This window comes from Tupaia chinensis, unplaced genomic scaffold (genome assembly GCF_000334495.1).
Source record: "Tupaia chinensis unplaced genomic scaffold, TupChi_1.0 Scaffold146140_1, whole genome shotgun sequence".
In the NCBI taxonomy this organism is placed as follows: Eukaryota; Metazoa; Chordata; class Mammalia; order Scandentia; family Tupaiidae; genus Tupaia; species Tupaia belangeri.
The window spans coordinates 959,627-976,509 of NW_006205995.1; the positions used below are offsets into that span (position 1 = coordinate 959,627).

The 16,883-nt window shown below is 49.5% G+C and overlaps 1 protein-coding gene across 1 annotated transcript in view; it reads left to right on the forward strand.

The window, feature by feature from the left end:
* Window positions 1–435: 435 nt before the first annotated feature.
* Window positions 436–16,883, forward strand: part of GNB5 (G protein subunit beta 5) — a gene marked incomplete at its 5' end in the record, with an annotated part of 26,113 nt that continues 9,665 nt past the window's right edge. The window contains 5 exon segments of the mRNA XM_014584268.2: window positions 436–572; window positions 3,645–3,686; window positions 6,126–6,202; window positions 8,714–8,846; window positions 14,420–14,563. Coding sequence (XP_014439754.1) covers window positions 436–572; window positions 3,645–3,686; window positions 6,126–6,202; window positions 8,714–8,846; window positions 14,420–14,563 — 533 coding nt within the window.

Sequence of the window (16,883 nt, forward strand, 5' to 3'; positions counted from 1 at the left end):
TGCTCTCTCACACTCGTGAATGAAATGGATAAATAAAAGCTTTTCTTTTGAGAACCCACAGAGAATGATAGTGCCGTCTCTGACTTCTACTGGTCTTTATTTTTTAAAAAATTATTTAATTTTACTTGTTAATATTTTTTAATTTGGCCAGAAAAAGACAGGGAAAGTGAAAAAGCAAGCTACCCGGTCCAGGATTAGAACCACAGTCAGCCGTGTGAGAGTCTAGCACTTTACCACCACGCTACCTGCTGGCCCCCATACTTGTACTGATTGTAAAAGACAGAGTATCGCCGTGGGGAACAGTGGAACAGGGAGAACAAGCTGCGGTGTGGAGAGCACACGGGCTGCCCCCCTCTGTAGGCCGATGCCCGTGCTGGCTCATGGCTCCGAACCCTGTCCTTAGGGACAGAACTGATGGTGGCCTTGTCCTTCCAGTGCACCAGGTGGCGGAGCGGGTGGAGGCCCTGGGGCAGTTTGTCATGAAGACCAGAAGGACCCTCAAAGGCCACGGCAACAAAGTCCTGTGCATGGACTGGTGCAAGGACAAGAGGAGGATCGTGAGCTCGTCACAGGTGGGTGCAGCTGCTGGGCGCGGTGGGCAGGACTCTGACAGGGCAGCTAGGAGGGGCACAGCCGTCCTTCCCAAAGCCCTCTTTGTTTTTATGGCTTTGCTTATTGTCTGAAGGACACGATTTAGCCTGAGGGGTTCTCTGGCAGACTGTAGACCCTCCGCAGTTTGGATGGGTTTGCAGCTGGCAAGAGCTGAAACATCGCGGACTGTGTTTGACTCCGCTGATGAGCCATTCAGAATCATTTCTTCCTGAACATAGGCCAAGGGCGTGTTTGTAGTAAAACGATTTTTCAAATAGTCTCGTTCTCCCGACCCCCAACTTGAAGGCATAAGTCATTGAGATTCCACCAATGCCTACTTTTCAGTTTAAGAGTTCAGCCATTTTTATGTTTTCAAGAACAGTTTTAGATATCTGTTTTGTAAACTGCAATATAATTTTTTAAATTCATTTTATGCAATGTACAGTTTGTTTTATACTTTACATTTTAGTTATCTATTGCTGCCTAATGAATTTCCTCAGATTTTAGCAGCTTAAAACATGTATTTGTTATCTCCCACGTTTTCTGAGTCAGGCGTCCAGGGGTGGCTTAGCTGGCTCGGGGTCTCTCATGAGGCTGCCACGAAGCCGTCAGTCAGGCTGCGTCATCCGACAGCGTGGCTGACACAGAGACCTGCTCCCAGAGGGGCTCACTGCACGGCTGCTGGCTGGAGGCCTCAGTTCTTCCCCACTGGGCTTCCAGAGGGCTCGTGACTGGTAGCTGGCCTTCCCCACAGCAAGTGAACCAAGAGGCAGAGGCAGAGTCGCACTGTATTTTATGACCTAGCCTCGGAAGCGACATCCTGTCGCTTCTGGACAGTCCGTTGGTCACACAGACCAGCTCTGATACGAGAAGGATGGAGTATGCCGGGAATGTGACGACCGGAGGCCGGGCGGGGGACTGTCCTGGAGACCGACTTCCAGAACGTGGTACTTCTTAATGTCTGTTGTTATGGTACATGTACTGAACATAAGCTATAAATTGCAGTCACGTGAGAAATTCTGTGAATCATATTTTTATGATCAAGGTCGATTTCGTCCCACCTCTGCCTTCTGCCCAGCTTTTCCAAGAGTTTTTAAATGACCTTTGTAAAGGTAAAGCAGTGCCTATTCTGAATAACCCGCAGCTCTAACATCTTTATCAGTGTGTGTCTGATAGGACAGTTGTTATTAATATCCTGGGTTATCCGGGAATGTAGTGTGTCGCATTGCACTTCTTTTCATTGTTTGTTCATCATAAAGTTGTCACTAATGTTTTTTTTTTGCCAAATTAAAGAAACACTGGAAAAATAACCCCCACCACTCTGTGACAACACTCTTATTTTATAGTATTTCTTTCTAGTCTTTTTTCCAAATGATCATTTTTACAGAGTGGTTATCAAGATGTACCTGTTGCTACCTACTTAGCTTTTTTATTTTCCAGCTTTTTAAATCTTTACAAATGGATTTTCTGCCACTCGGGTGCACCCTTATTAGAGAGGAGCGGAGTGAGGCAGGGCTGCTTCAGCTCTGCTGGGCACTCCCCATGCTCCATCCGCCTCTGCTCCAGAGTGTGTAGGAAGAAGTGAGTGGGGTGTGGGGAGATGGCTGCAAAACTGCAGGGAGATTCTGGAGGAGCCGTCTCCCTTAAAATGCAGGAGATGAGTCACCCTGACCACGTGGGGTGAGAGTTGGCGGTGGAGGCACCTGCTCTGTGGGTGTGTAGGCCCTGCCGTCTAACTCTGCTCACAGAGGGACCACATTCAACTTAATGAGACTCCAGAGCATACAGTGAGTAGGCGGTGGGGACAGGGAGGCCGAGGTGGAGGAAGCCACTGAAGGGGGCACTGGCAGGGCAATGCACTGAGTCAGCACCCCCTACCTAGCCGGCAGGGGGGGCTCTCCATGTCGATGTGGGGAGCCTGAGGTGACAGGCCTGGAGCCCCTGCTCTGCCCCCTGACTAAAGCCCTAGCCGACCCCCACACACTGTGTTTAGGCAATGAGACAGAAATTAGATCAGAAGACCCAGTCTGCTCGGGAATCTTGAAAGGCCCTATCCCTCAGTCACACACAGCATTAACACCTCCATTGGATCGACTCTGTCACTCAGAATCAGACCTCGCTCCTGCCCCTAAGTGGTATTTGCCATCCTGATCTCCCCACGTCATTCACCAGGTGGTGAGAGAGATGCAGAAGTGGAGCCGCTGTGAGGATGTGCAGCCCCTGCGCTGAAGCGGGGCCTCCTGCACTGCCTGCCCAGAGAACTCTCATGGCCCGCTCTGGCAGCCGGCTGCTTTGCAGTGACCAGGGCGAATGTGGGTCAGGTCTGGTGGGTGTAGATTACACACGGCTGACGTGGTGGTCACCCCCCAGACCCGCGGCGTGGCTGCAGCAGCAGTTACAATGAAAGCAGCAGCGTTGTCTGTGACTCGGCCAGCCCCGCACTAACCCCGACTGAGCCCGTACCTTGTTTACTGAACAGCGTCCCTCGGGATGCCACCGTGGTGGGTGCAGTCACTCGTTCTGGTGTAGCTGAGACTGTCAGGGCGGGGGCTGCAGTGTCTGTGAGCGTCCGGAAGAGTTAGGCAGGTCTTGGGCCCATGCAGCAGAGAAGTGGACGGAGGATGGGACAGAACTCTGATGCTGCAGAAAACCTGGACTCCAAGGCAGGGGAAGAAGACGGTGCTGCAGGAAACCTGGACTCCAAGGCAGGGGAAGAAGACAGGGTGGTGGGGGCGCTGTGGGAGAAGGAGGGAGTTTGTCAGGTACCTAAGGCAGTGGCAGGGGTACTTCCCCAAAGGATTTTTTTGGCATGTGCGGTGTGGTGGGTAGTGACAGCGTAGCAGGGAATGGTATATGAGAAGCGTCTGGTCGCTTTGTGTAGTGGGGTCTGTACGGGACTGCGAGGATGAAGACCGAGCCTCTCACCGAGCTGGAAAGTTCAGGCCCTCCCCAGCTTGCCCCCCTGTCTTTCACTTCCCGTGCCCAGCTGGCCACTGGACTCCTCAGCGGTTACTGTAAGGGCTTGTCCTCAATCCTTTCTCTTCTTCCTCCAGGACGGGAAGGTGATCGTGTGGGATTCCTTCACGACTAACAAGGTGAGGCGTTGTTCCCCGCCCCGCAGAGGCACCCCAGTACCCAAGGCCTACGTAGGGGGTGCTGGTCCAGCCACCTGGCCACGACCCGATTCCCCTCCAGGTCCCCCTGCCTCTAGGGAGGGGAACGCCACGAGAGCCAAGCGCAGGCGTATTTGTATTTGTGCAGCCCCCACCACAGCATGTGTCCTCAGGTTGAAACCTCTCGCCCTGAGGGCAGCACGTCGAGCCACCATGGAGGGCGCTCACAGGAATGTGGGACAGGCAGAGCGTGGAGCACTTCCAGTCCACGTGTGCAGCTGCATTTATTTATTCATTGTTCTGAGCAATGATGGGGGCTCCACAGTTCTCAGCTATGTCTCCCCTCCATCTTTGACCAGACTCGTGGTGGGTGGAGAGGGTGAGGCTGCGGCCGCACCAACTGAACTGTCCCACGGTGCACGGCTCAGAATGAGGCTGAAAGTTGAACTCTTAAGATAAAGGCCAAAAGGGGGACCAGCAGATGGGGTAATGTCTACGTTGCTGGACTCCCACATGGCCGACTGCAGTTGGAGTCCCAGGCCCAGAGGCTTGAAACTCACGCTGGGCACGTGTATGTGCGTGCTCAAAATCCTGAGAGGAGAATGGAGGAGAAGGGATTGCAGTGTGGCCATCCCCCCTTGGAGGTGATTTCTCACTTTCTGTTTCTCTGTCTCTGTCTCTCCAACAAGTACATGTGCCCTATAGCAAAAAGAAAAAAATCTTTCTTAAAAAAAAAAAAAAAGATAAACGCCAAAATCTTGGTGTAGGTATCTTTGCATAATTGTGTATGTTGGCATTAAAATAAAACAAACAAACAAAAAACAGCATTGTATATAAAATATGTTTGGTTTTTTGTTTGACTTCTGTTTTTTTAAACACATACACATGCACCTGGTGTGAGTTTTAAGCCACTGTGTCTGGGACTCATACTTCGGGGGAGTCCAGCAACGTAACCACTATACACCATCTACTAGTCCCTGGACTGATTTTTTTTTTTTTAAGAGGAAAGTCCTTTCTGCTACATTAAAAAAAAGAAATGAGACCCGTATCAGTCTCAGATGGAGCTACATCCAAGGTCTGTGACATAGGCTGTGTTTAAACGTCACAGTCAATGTCGTGGTGGGCAGCTGGTACATGATCTGGCCAAGTGAGGAGACGAAACCACTTTGCAGAGTTGAGTCCCTCACGGTCAGGCCCCTGGCAGATAATGAAAATAATAGCTCCATAATACCTTGAGGGGGACTTCCCTGCACACTTCCCACCTGCTGGGAAGCCCGCCTCCTCCTCGGCGTCTCCTGGGCTGCGTGGGGTTAGTTGCTCCAATTTACAGCTAAGTATGGTGTAGAGCAGGGACCGATTTCTAGGGAGCCATGGGGTTGGCACGTATGACCCCTGGCAGAGAATGGAGCCATACCTACAAGGATGCCTGGTGCTGAGAGCAGCTGCCTCAGCTCCTCCTCGGAAGACAGCAGATTATGGCTGGCCTCCGAAAGGCAGCAGCATTTAGGAAGGCAGTGTTAGGACCTGTTTCCCACAAAAACACTGAGAATCATAATAGAAAAGAACGACACTTGACCACCCATTGGGAATCATCTAGTCCTGTCTCCTCACTTCCCAGGTAGAAAATGAGGGCCGAAGTAGGACCAATGACCTGCCTGCATGGGGTCGCACGTCTCCTCCTCGGTATCAGAACCAAAACCAGGGTCCTTGTCTCCCACGGAAACAAGAGCACAGACTCAGAAGGTTTTGAAACGGCTTTTGTCATTCGCTTACCTGCCCGGAATCCCAAGAATGAGAATGAAGAAGAAGGAATTGTGGCATGGCCTTCCCCCCTGGAAGGAGTCTTTCTCTCTCTCTCTCCCTCCCTCTCTCTGGCAAGCACATACGCCCTATAGCAAACTTTAAAAAATGTATTGTGCAAGAGAGCCTGTGTGCTCCCTGCAGGGGTCAGAGGGGGTGGAGAGAGTAAGAACGTACCTCCCACCTCCCATGGGGATGGTCACATTGTATTCACCCCCTTCTTGTCCATTTCTCCCTCCTTTCGGGGTTTCGGGCATGCATAGGCACCCACTGTGTTTTCAAGCTGAGTCCAGGAATTGAATTGTGCAGTCACCCATGTGGGATCCAGCCACCCTCACCCCGCCAACTGGCCTGTGAGTTTAATATTTTAAAAAACATTAAAGATTTTTTTCTTTGCTAGTTGAGATGTTAACTTTCAGAATATATGACATAAAGTTTGGTTGGTCGTAGGGAGACAGAGTCCCCTTGTCACAAGCTGCTCTACACCGTACCTGTTCACTGGGAGCGATAATGTAATTCTGTAGGAATTCTGGTGATTTCACTTTGTAAAAGCTGACCCTTAGGACGTTTGTGTGCAAGTGCCCGTCATTCACCCTCCCACTGGTGCCTGCTGTGTTTCAGGAGCACGCGGTCACGATGCCCTGCACCTGGGTGATGGCCTGTGCGTACGCCCCGTCGGGATGTGCCATCGCCTGTGGGTAAGTTGTGGCTATGGCGGCTTTAAGACACTCTATTAGCCGTAAAATACCATTATGTCGGCAAAAACAATCAACAAATAAGAACGTGTCATTTTTGTTAAGTAGTGTGTTAAATCCCTCCCTGAACTTTATCCAAAAACCAAACAAACTTTTTTTATAATTGTTTTCATTACCAAATAACAATGATGTAGTTGGTTTTGTTTTGTTTTGCTTTGTTTTTCTTTGAAGGTTCTTGCCATAGGGCCCATGCACTTGCCAGAGTGAGAGGGAAAATGAGAAATCACCCCCTAGAGGGGATGGCCATGCCATAGTCCTTTCTCCTCCAGTCTCCTCCTGGGATTTAAGCGTGCATGTACATGTGCCTGGCATGATTTTTAAGCTACTGGGTCCAGGACTCAAACCATGGTAGACCATCTGGGAATTCAGCACCTTAGCCACCAGGCCACCTGGTGGCTCCCAGTAATGTCATTTTCAAACCTGTCCCTATACTCCCAAATTCTGTTGGGATTCAAAGATGAATAAGATAAGCCTTCTTCCAAGCAAGAAAAGATACAAAAATAATGACAGTGACCACTTATTGAGCATCTGTCATGTGCCAAGAGCCATTCTGAATTCTATATGATCTCACAGCAGCCCCTCGGGATAGGCATTGGGGAAACTGAGGCCCAGAGAGCCTGTAAAGCATGACCAAGATCGCAGTTAGTTAGGTACTGAAGCAGCGATTCAGCACCAGCGTGGTCACCCTGCAAGGCCTCTCTGCACTTCATGGCAACACCAAGAACCCGAGGACACAGGAATTACTCTGAAGCTCCAGGACAGGGAGAACATGTATCCCACAGCCTGTTCACCCACGTCCAAATGCAAATCATTCTCATCCACACAATCTGGAAACAAGCTTGCTGAAGCTGACTGCTACTAATAAACTCCCAGGTATACACCCGCACCTCCTGCAGTTGGAAAGGCAGAGCTCCCCCAGCTTCCCCAGGGCCTCAGAATAGAGCGACTACATCCTAAATATTCCTTGCTTCCTTTTAGGAAGCAGGGTTTCTTGGAGGAAGACTGATTTTAGGTCTGGAGCAGAAAAATGATAAATAAGTCCAGCCCTTTTCTTGTCCCAGAAAGCAAGGAAATACTCAAGAACCATTAGGGTTCATGTCAAAAAGAAACAGGAGTAGGTTTGAAGAACCCCCACCCCCTCCCAATTTTGGGCAATTTGAGCATCAGATGGAATGACAGTAATGAATCACAACACAATTACAGAGAAAGAATCCAGGGTGTGCAGTGACACCGGGCAAGTGGGAGTTCTCTCTTCACAGAAAACTACCAGCTAATAAGTGCAAAGGGCTTTCTGAGATTAGAAGATCACCATTTTGCACCCATGAAGTAGTATCTGAAACAAGGAGAATCGTGCTGACGCCATTGTTTGAAAGGCTGTTGGGGAAGAGGATATCCCCACAGTCTATCTCAGAACCTATTAGTGTCTAGAATCTATTAGTCCTAGTCTTGGACCGCAGACCAGGGCTAATGACAAGTGCACTGCCTTGACCACGGAGAGACCTTGACCATGTGATTGAAGCTGACACCCCCAGTCTTGGAACAACAGGCATCACAAACCTTCTGAATTGAAGCAGTAAGAAAGGAGTATACAAAATGATCTTTATACTATTTTTGCCACAATTGTTACCCTTGAGCCTAACCATTAAGAAACAATGTGACAAAGTAGAGTGTGTGACCATCTACAAAACAGCTGGCCTAAGATGCCTGTCATGAGCAACAAAACATAGGTCCAGTCTGTTCTAGATCAGATCTTAATAGACTAGAAACACCAAATGCAAGCCAAATGCAATGTTGGAGCTTTGAGAGGGCCCTGGATCCTGCGGACAGCTGGGGGACATGAATAGGGATGGCTTATTAGATGCTATTACGGACTTGTTAACTTTCTCAGGTGTGATAATGATGTGGTGACTGTATCTGAGAATGTTCTTATTTTTAGAGATGTGAATTTGCAAATTGCAGTACTTATAAGTAAAATATCACGGCCAGCAGGTGGCATGGTGGTTAAAGTGCTAGACTCCCACGTGGTCCACCGTGGTTCGAGTCCCATATCTAGCAGCTTGCTTTCTCACTTCCCCTTTCTCTCTCCTTCTTTCTTTCTCTGGTTAAATTAAAAAAAAAATAGTAACACTAAATAAAATGAAGTAATTTTTTAAAAAAAGAAATAAAATATCACATCTGCAGTTTGTATTCCCATAGTGTAGAATTTGCTCCTGCACATATGAAAAGAAACTGAGTTTGTGAGTCTAGGTGAAGGGGTCTGGGTGTGCGTTGTGCTCTTTTCTTTCTATTTTACCCCACCTTAGGTTTAATAATCTTCAAAGTAAAAGTTTAGGGAAAGGTTACAACATAGGATCTTGCTAAAGAAAACAAAATGGAAAGTTTGCATGATGAGAAGGCATCCACTTACTTCCTTACTCTGTGGTAACCTTTGACACTCCTTCCTCCCCGTGCTAGTGGTCTGGATAATAAGTGTTCTGTGTATCCACTGACGTTTGACAAAAACGAGAACATGGCTGCCAAAAAGAAGTCTGTCGCTATGCACACCAACTACCTGTCGGCCTGCAGCTTCACCAACTCCGACATGCAGGTAAGTAACTGCCCTCGGTTCGGTCACCCTGTCCGAGGGCCCTCAGGAGCTGCAAGGGGGAGCGCTTTCCCGTGTCTGTCTGATCAGGATGTGTGTGCCCTGGCAGTTTGCTCCGAGAGGAAGCTGGTTATTATTATTTTTAAATCTAATCAGAAACAGAAATGCAAGGCTATTGATATTGATAGAGCTGAGATAAACGTCATACTGTACTGAATTTAATAAAGTTTAGACTACATTGAACCTCTTCTGATTGGTGGGGGAGGAGTAGGGAGCTGTCTGGGGCGGTGGAAATCCTCTGCCCTGCCTCGGTGGAGGTTAAATGGCGCTTACGTGTGTAAAACTTCCGGAGCTGCTGAGCCTCAGATTGTGCATGTCACACATCTCACTGTTCACGTTCCTGTGTGTTTCTTTTTAAAGATTTATTTATTTATTTATAATTTTTGTTATTATTTTTTAATTTTACCAAAAAGAGAAAGGGAAAGGGAAATGGAAAAGCAAAGCCTCCAGGCCTGGGGCTCCAACCATGATCAGCCATGTGGGAATCCAACACCTTAACCACCATGCCACCTGCTAGCCTCATGTACCCATTTTAACTGGGTGCAAACGGAAGGTGCTTCAGAGACTCGATCTGTTTCCATGATGAAGAGAATACAATTTTTAATAGTTTGACTTAAGTTTTCTCGAGTGGGTTATGAAAGCACCCTGTAGACTATTTATTCAGCAAACCTTGGAGGTGCCTGCAGTCCACGTTGCCAGACACCACCTGGCTCGGTCTGGGCCCTTGGGTCTTCCCTGAAACCAGTGAGGACTGGACAGCGGGTAAGCTGGAGAGCTGAGGGTGTCACAGGCTTGTTGCTGCCCTTAAAGAAGGACAGTGACACAGCAGGAGCCATGGAGAGGGAGCACAGTGGGAGGCAGACAGCCTTCAAGGTGGGTAGGGCTTTCTCCCAGGGCACCTGAAGGCAGCGGAAGCCTTTCCAGGGTGAGTCAGATTTGGGTTTGTTTTAAGGGGGAGAGTATCCAAGTTGGATTGAGCCTCCACAGTCCACTCTGCTTTGGTTGGTTGATGTCAGGAGGAAGGCGGGGCTGGAGGCAGAGTTCAGGGGACCTGGCTGACGGGATTGCTGTTTGGACTTGGAGTGTTGCCAGTGGGTGGTGTTTGCACCTGTTGGTTGATCCCAACCAGGAGGCCTGTTGGCCCGTGCAGCAGGGGATGCCATGGCTTCAGCTGGTTGCAGTGAGCACACCCAGATGTCCTTGGACATGAGGAACAGCCAGAGCAACAGAAGATGTTAGCTGGGATAAAAGGGATACAAGAACAGCGGTGGTCAGGCACCCGAAGTCTGTCCAGTGGGGACCCATCACCCTTCTCTGTGTGATCACAGGTGCTGGGCGGGGGTCTGAGGGGACACCTGTAGGTTAGAAAGCACTTTCTTTTTATTCTTTTAAAGAATTATTTATGTATGTATATATGTATGTATTTTAATTTGACCATAGAGGGACAGAGAGAAAGTGATAAAGCAAGCCACCAGGTCCAGGACTCGTACTGTGGTTGGCCACGTGGGAGTCGAGCGCCCTTAACCACCACACCACCTGCCAACCCCAAAAGCACTTTCTTTCTAACAACCAGCCTCAGACAGAGAAGTCCCAGCTGGCACGTCTCTATGGGGGTGCACAGAATGGGGGTGCCATATTGTTCCTGTGTGCTTCCGAGCAATATAGGTCTTGGCAGAGTCAGACGGTGGGATCAGGTCGTGGCACTGCTGTGTTTCAGCTGGTGATCGTGGACAAGGTTTTCATTCCATGTGCTTAGTCTCTCTCACCTGCAGATGGGGGTGTGGTACATCCCTCGTGCACTAGGTTTTCTGAGGATAAGGGAGATGACTTGTGTAAACCAGGATAGCCCCAGATAAATCTCGATTAAGAATTAGCACTTATTAGGACCAGTAGTTAGCATAATGGCTATGTCGCTGGACTCCCATGTAGTCAACTGTGGTTTGTGTTCCGGACCCGGTGGCTTAAAACTCACATCCAGCACATGTGCGTGCATGCCCAAAATCCTGAGAAAAGAATGGAAGAGAAGGGACTGTAGCATGGCCATCCCCTGGGGGGTGATTTCTCACTTTCTGTCTCTCTGTCTCTCTCTGTCTGGTGAGCACAGCGCCCTATAGCAAAAACCTCTCCAAAAAAAAAGAGTTAGCGCTTATTATTTAATTATTAACACACAGCTTCATGGGTGGTTCAGATGCACAGCCCAGCTCGGGGACTTCTGAACTGATGAACCTCAGGCTTTTTTCCAACCCTGGGATCCAGGAAGATAAAAGGAAAACTCGGGGGGCTGAGATAAGACTGTGACATCGAACCTGCAGAGTCTCTGCATCCCAGAACAGGACTGACAGTGAGTCAGGGGTTTTATTTCATCCACTTATCTGGATAAGTATCTAGTATTTAAAATTTACTTATTTATTTTTTTGCTTTCATTGTAATGAAGATCACAAAAATATAAAATTTTAAAAATCCCTATTAAGAATTTACTTTTGGGACTAGCCACATAATGGCTATGTCACTGAGCTCCCATGTAGTCAACCGCAGTTCGAGTCCTGGACCCAGTGGGTTAAACTAACGCCGGGTGCGTGTGCATGTGTGCCTAAGATCCCGAGAGGAGAATGGAGGAGAAGGGATTGCGGCGTGACCATCCCCTCTGGGGGGTGATTTCTCACTTTCTGTCTCTCTGTCTTTCTGGTGAGCACACATGCCCTATGGCAAAAACCTCTCAAAAAAAAAAAAAAAAAAAGAATTTACTTTTGACTTTAAAAAACTGTTCATTTTTTTCATTGAATAGTATGAGAATTTCCCAAATTAAAGAACCAGACCAGGGTAATCCCCTAAAGCAGACCTTTCAGACCCAGTTTCCCAAAAAAGACTAATTCACTGATCCTTTGCAAGTGCTAGGACAGAAATGGGCCGGGGCATCCACTAGCAGGTGTGGGTCAGGAGCGTTGGAGATTGTACAAAATACTAGTGCCCAGGTCGAGACCGAGTTCCTGTCTCATGTGCGCACGAGCTACTTCTACTCCCCTAAGTCATGTTGTTAGGTGGATACAGGCCTCCTGAGGGAAGTGAGGGCTGGAGAGAGTCCCATGGACACCTGCAGGGGCTTCTTTGCAGTCTTAGAGATACCCCAAATGTGAGTGCTGCTCCTGAGTAGGGGCTTTAGGAGGGCGTTCGGGGCCATGCCCAGGAAGCCTTGAGCTCCGGAACTCGCCCAGCTCTCGCTCCATGGAGGAGCCCCAAAGTGGCATCTCCTGACCACGAGGAGACCCTAGGCTTCTCCAACTGCCTGGCAGGAAACTCAGGCCAAGACAATGCAGCCTGCAGTTATGGAGCCAGGGTGGGAGTGGATTCTCCTGCTTGTAATCTGTTTCCTCTGCAACACAGGGAGACTCTTTGAGACCAGCAAGTGGCATGGTGGTTAAAGGCGCTGGAAAATGGCCAGGCATGGTTCATGTTCCTGACCTGGTGGCTTCTTTCTCACTTTCCCTTTCTCTCTCTCTCTCTGGTCAATTGGAAGACAATAATAAATAAAATAAAATAACTCTTAAAAAAAATGGAGACTCTATAAGTGCTAGGACTAACATACAAGAAAGAGGAGAGAAAGGGGAAGGAAGGAAAGGAAAAAATAGACCCAGCACCAGGAAGCTGGAGGAGCCATATCGTCAGTGTGTGCATGGAATACCAGCAGCCCTTAGGACCTGATTCCTGTTCTCTTTCCTCGGCCATCAGTAATCGCACCCACAGATGGCTCTCTGTGGTGAACATGTACACTGCAAAAGCCACTTCCTACCCTGACTTACCACATCAGCCAGGCCTGTGGAGCAGGCAGAGCTGGGTGCTAGGGAGGCTTCACCCTTGCAGATCCCCTCCATTGCTGCTCAGGACCAGGCGGCTCCCGGCTGGGAGATGCACACCTGGGCTGGTGAAGACCACACATCTTGAGTTCCCACTACATTCCTCCCAGCACCTGGAAGGTGTGCACTGCCAGAACCCCATACGTGCATACATTAGGAGTGACAAAATTAAACTGCAGCTCTGCAGGCCTGGAGCTCCCTCCCCTCCCCTTGCATGTACACTTTCTGCTCATCCTTTAAGACCAAATTAGACGAGGCCACCCAGGGCGTGGATGGCTCGGATATGGCTGTACTGCTCGCCTGTGCTCACTTGGGTCTCAGAACTTCCATTGTACAGTAATTGAGCTGGTCTTGCCCGGTGATGGCAAGTGAGACTTTCAGCCGCCGAAGCTGTTTATCAGACCCACTGAGTAACGGAGAGCTTCAACTTCACAGAATCTTGGTAGTATCTCAGATTGGGGAAGTGAGGGAAGGGTACGCCAGCTTGGGGTCTGGTACGGGTGGTTTCAAGGAGGGTCTTACAGGGAAGGCAAGAAACTGGTGTGTATCTTTGGATCGGTGAACCTAGCATGCTAAGGGTGTTAAGAGGGTTTGGAGCAAGCTATTAATCTCCATAAGGAAGCTGTCCATTGGTTCACAGTCTCTTCTTTGAGGAGCAGGTATTTCCTGGAGGAAGTGGTAGGTTATTTTCACTTGGTCTCAGTATTGTCTAACATGGTAACAGGAGTGTATACCTGGCCCCAGCATTGCTTAACACAGAGACAGAAGGTCACATTGGTTTCATTCTTTTTTTTTTTTAATTATTTATTTAATTTTATTTGTTTATTATTATTCTTCAATTTGACTGGAAAGGGAGTGGGAGGGAGAGTGAGAAAGCAAGCTGCCAGGTCTGGCATGCAAATCATGGTCGACCATGTGGGGGTCCAGCACCTTAACCACCGTGCCACCTGCCAGCCCCACGTTGGTTCATTCTTACTGCCAATCCTGTTCAACCACGTTTCAGGAGAAAAGAGACTGAGAAACAGTTTTTCTGCAAACCCTAATGCCTTAGCTGGGTCTGGACGTTACCAGCACACAGCAGATGCCTGTTGGATCTGGGCTGGCAGGAGCACCCCTCAGGACTTGTGGTTCTAGGGAGCCTCTGGGGAGAAGCTGCAACAGAACGTGTCTAATGAAATGCTGCCTAGACCCTTGCTGCTCCAGATGTCCAGGGACCAACAGCAGCACCCCCTGGGAGCTTGCAAGAAATGCGAACGCCCAGGCTCCACCCCGGCTCTTGGTATTAGCAAACAGCCTAGTGGTTTGTGTGCACATGAACATCTGGAAAGCCCTCAAGTGCTTTCTGGTCTGCACAACAGTGGGGGCCATTGAAGGTTCTGTTCAACATAGGTTCACAGAGCACTTCCTACTGCCAGGCAAGGCAGAGCCTGGAGGTGCCGCCGTGGGGCCTCGGGGAGTGCAGCCCTGGAGGAAGAGAGGCATGTAAACACATGGCTCAGCAACTCTGTGTGTGTGTGTGTCTGTGTCTGTGTATATCCGTGTCTGTACGTGTGTGTGTGTCCGTCTGTGTGAGTGGAGTCTGCCTCCTCCTGTGGACCGTTAACGCGCTGACTAACCCCACAGCAGTAGTAACAGCAGTGTGCTCCCTGTTCTTTTCCGTGGCAGATCCTGACAGCAAGTGGCGACGGCACGTGTGCCCTGTGGGACGTGGAGAGCGGGCAGCTGCTGCAGAGCTTCCATGGGCATGGGGCCGACGTCCTCTGCCTGGACCTGGCTCCTTCTGAAACCGGAAACACCTTCGTGTCTGGGGTAATGACCCAAGGAAATCTCTACAGGCCCTGGCGGTAGTTCTTGTCAGCTTGTGGGACTCGATCCGACATTCCCTAGAAGGCGCTGCAGGGGTTGTCCCCACTCCCCTCTGTACCCACAGCTCCTGCAGCAATGGTGGTGCTGGCTCCGGGCCCCTCACAGGCACTTGGTGGGCCATCCAGCGCTGGGCTATGAGGCCTCCTCCCGTGACACTCGGCAGCCCATGGGGATCTGCGGTGTTCTCTGAGTGCTGGGACTCAGGTGCGTTCTGCCCCGGCATAAAACGCAGAGAGTGAGCCTCTGAGAGCACGAGAGCTGAGCACAGAGCCCCAGCGGGATGGCGGCTGCTAGGGCCATGTGATCAGGGCTTTGCAGCCTGCAGACACCCTCCCTCACACCCCAGGGTGCAGGGAACAGGGCAGTCAAAGGCTTGGAGTGGGCAGACATGGCCATGGTGGCACAGGGGCACTGGAGGCGTCAGGTTACCCAGTTCCGGCACTGCCGCCTGACTCCTAAGTCACGTTACTGTAAACCGTGCACAGCACACAGCAACATTGCCCCCTCCCTCGGGGTATTCCGAGCAGTGGATGGGAAGGTTTGCAGTGCGTTATGCATGAGGGAAGGCCGGGGGTTTCTGTGGCCATCCTAAATAAGAACAGAAAGCCAAGCTGGGTGGCCTGCCCCCAAGTCCTGTCTCATCTCAGTCAGGAGACACTGGTGAGACAGAACAGGGACACACACTGTCGGATGACCCTGCAGCCTGGGAGATGTGAGTGCCTGGTGCTCCAAGCTGCCCTTGTCTCAGTCCTGGGAGTCCAGCCAGGGTGTGCAACCTCTGATTGGTAGGAACCCCAATTTTCTTCAGGGGTATTTGGCTCTCTGTATGTATAACTGTGCTTACCCCTCTTTAACAACACAGTTTTTTTTTAACTTTATTTGTTATTATTATTCATTTTAATTTGACCAGTGAAAGACAGAGAGAGACAGAAACAGAGACAGTGGGAAAGCAAGCTGCTAGGTCTGAGACTTGAGTCGGTCAGCCACATAGAGTCTAGTGTTCTTTTTTTTTGGAGACATTTTTGCTATAGGGCATATGCGCTCACCAGAAAGACAGAGAGAAACAGAGAGACAGAAAGCGAGAAATCACCCCCAGGGGAATGATCACACCGCAATCCCTTCTCCTCCCTTCTCTCAGGATCTTGGGCACACATGCACACGTGCCTGGTGTGAGTTTAAGCCACTAGGTCCAGGACTCGAATCATGGTTGACTTCATGGGAGTTCAGTGACATAGCCATTCCGCTAACTGCTGGTCCCGAGTCCAGCATTCTTAACCACCATGCCACCTGCCAGCCCCACTACACAGTGTTTTAAAAACTATCCATATCATTGTAGGTTATATTGTCTCTCTCATTTTTTAGAGAGAGAAATTTTTGCTGTAGGGCGTGTGCACTCACTAGAGAGACAGAGAGACAGAAAATGATATATCACCCTCCCAGGGAGAATGGCCATGCCACAATTCCTTCCCACCCATTCTACTCTTGGAATTTTGGGCACATATGCACACACACCCAGCGTGAGTTGTTGTTTTTTTTTTTTCAATTATTTTATTTACCTTTATCAATTTTATTTATTTATTTTGATTTGACCAGAGAGAGACAGAGAGAGAAAGTGATAAAGCAAGCAGCCAGGTCCAGGACTTGAACTACAGTCAGCCATGTGGGAGTCCAGCACCTTAACCACCACACCACCTGTCAGCCCCCCTTTTTTAAAAGAAATTATTTTATTTAACTTTATTTATTTTGATTTGGCCCAGTGTGAGTTGAAGCCACCGGTCCGGGACTCAGAGCACGGTCAACTATGTGGGAGGCCAGCTATGTAACCATTACGCCACCTGCTGGTCCCTACGCTGTCTCTTTTAGAGCAGTGGACTCCATCTGGCTTCCTATCCCCAGAGATCGACTTCTATGCACGTTCTCAGGAAGATACTCGGGGAACTGAACTCTTGCCATGGACCTTTGAGATGGCGAGTTGTGGTACTCATTTCGACCTTTGCTCTGAGCTGAGAAAAATAAGGATGGCACTTTTAAGCTGCTGTTGCTGCCTTTTGACCAGGGGGAGACTGCACTGTACTGTCAAGCTTGCTAACAGGACTCTCTGTAAGAATTTGTCACAGCACTCCAGGCATCCTGATGACACAGTGTGGAAAGCCTCCTGTTTGTGACCGTCTGGGCTGTTGTAGCAACCTGAAGGGACCATTAGCTGCTAGGCCTTGAGGCAGGGGCAGGGAAGGGACTCACCTAAGCCAGCAGCTACCTGATG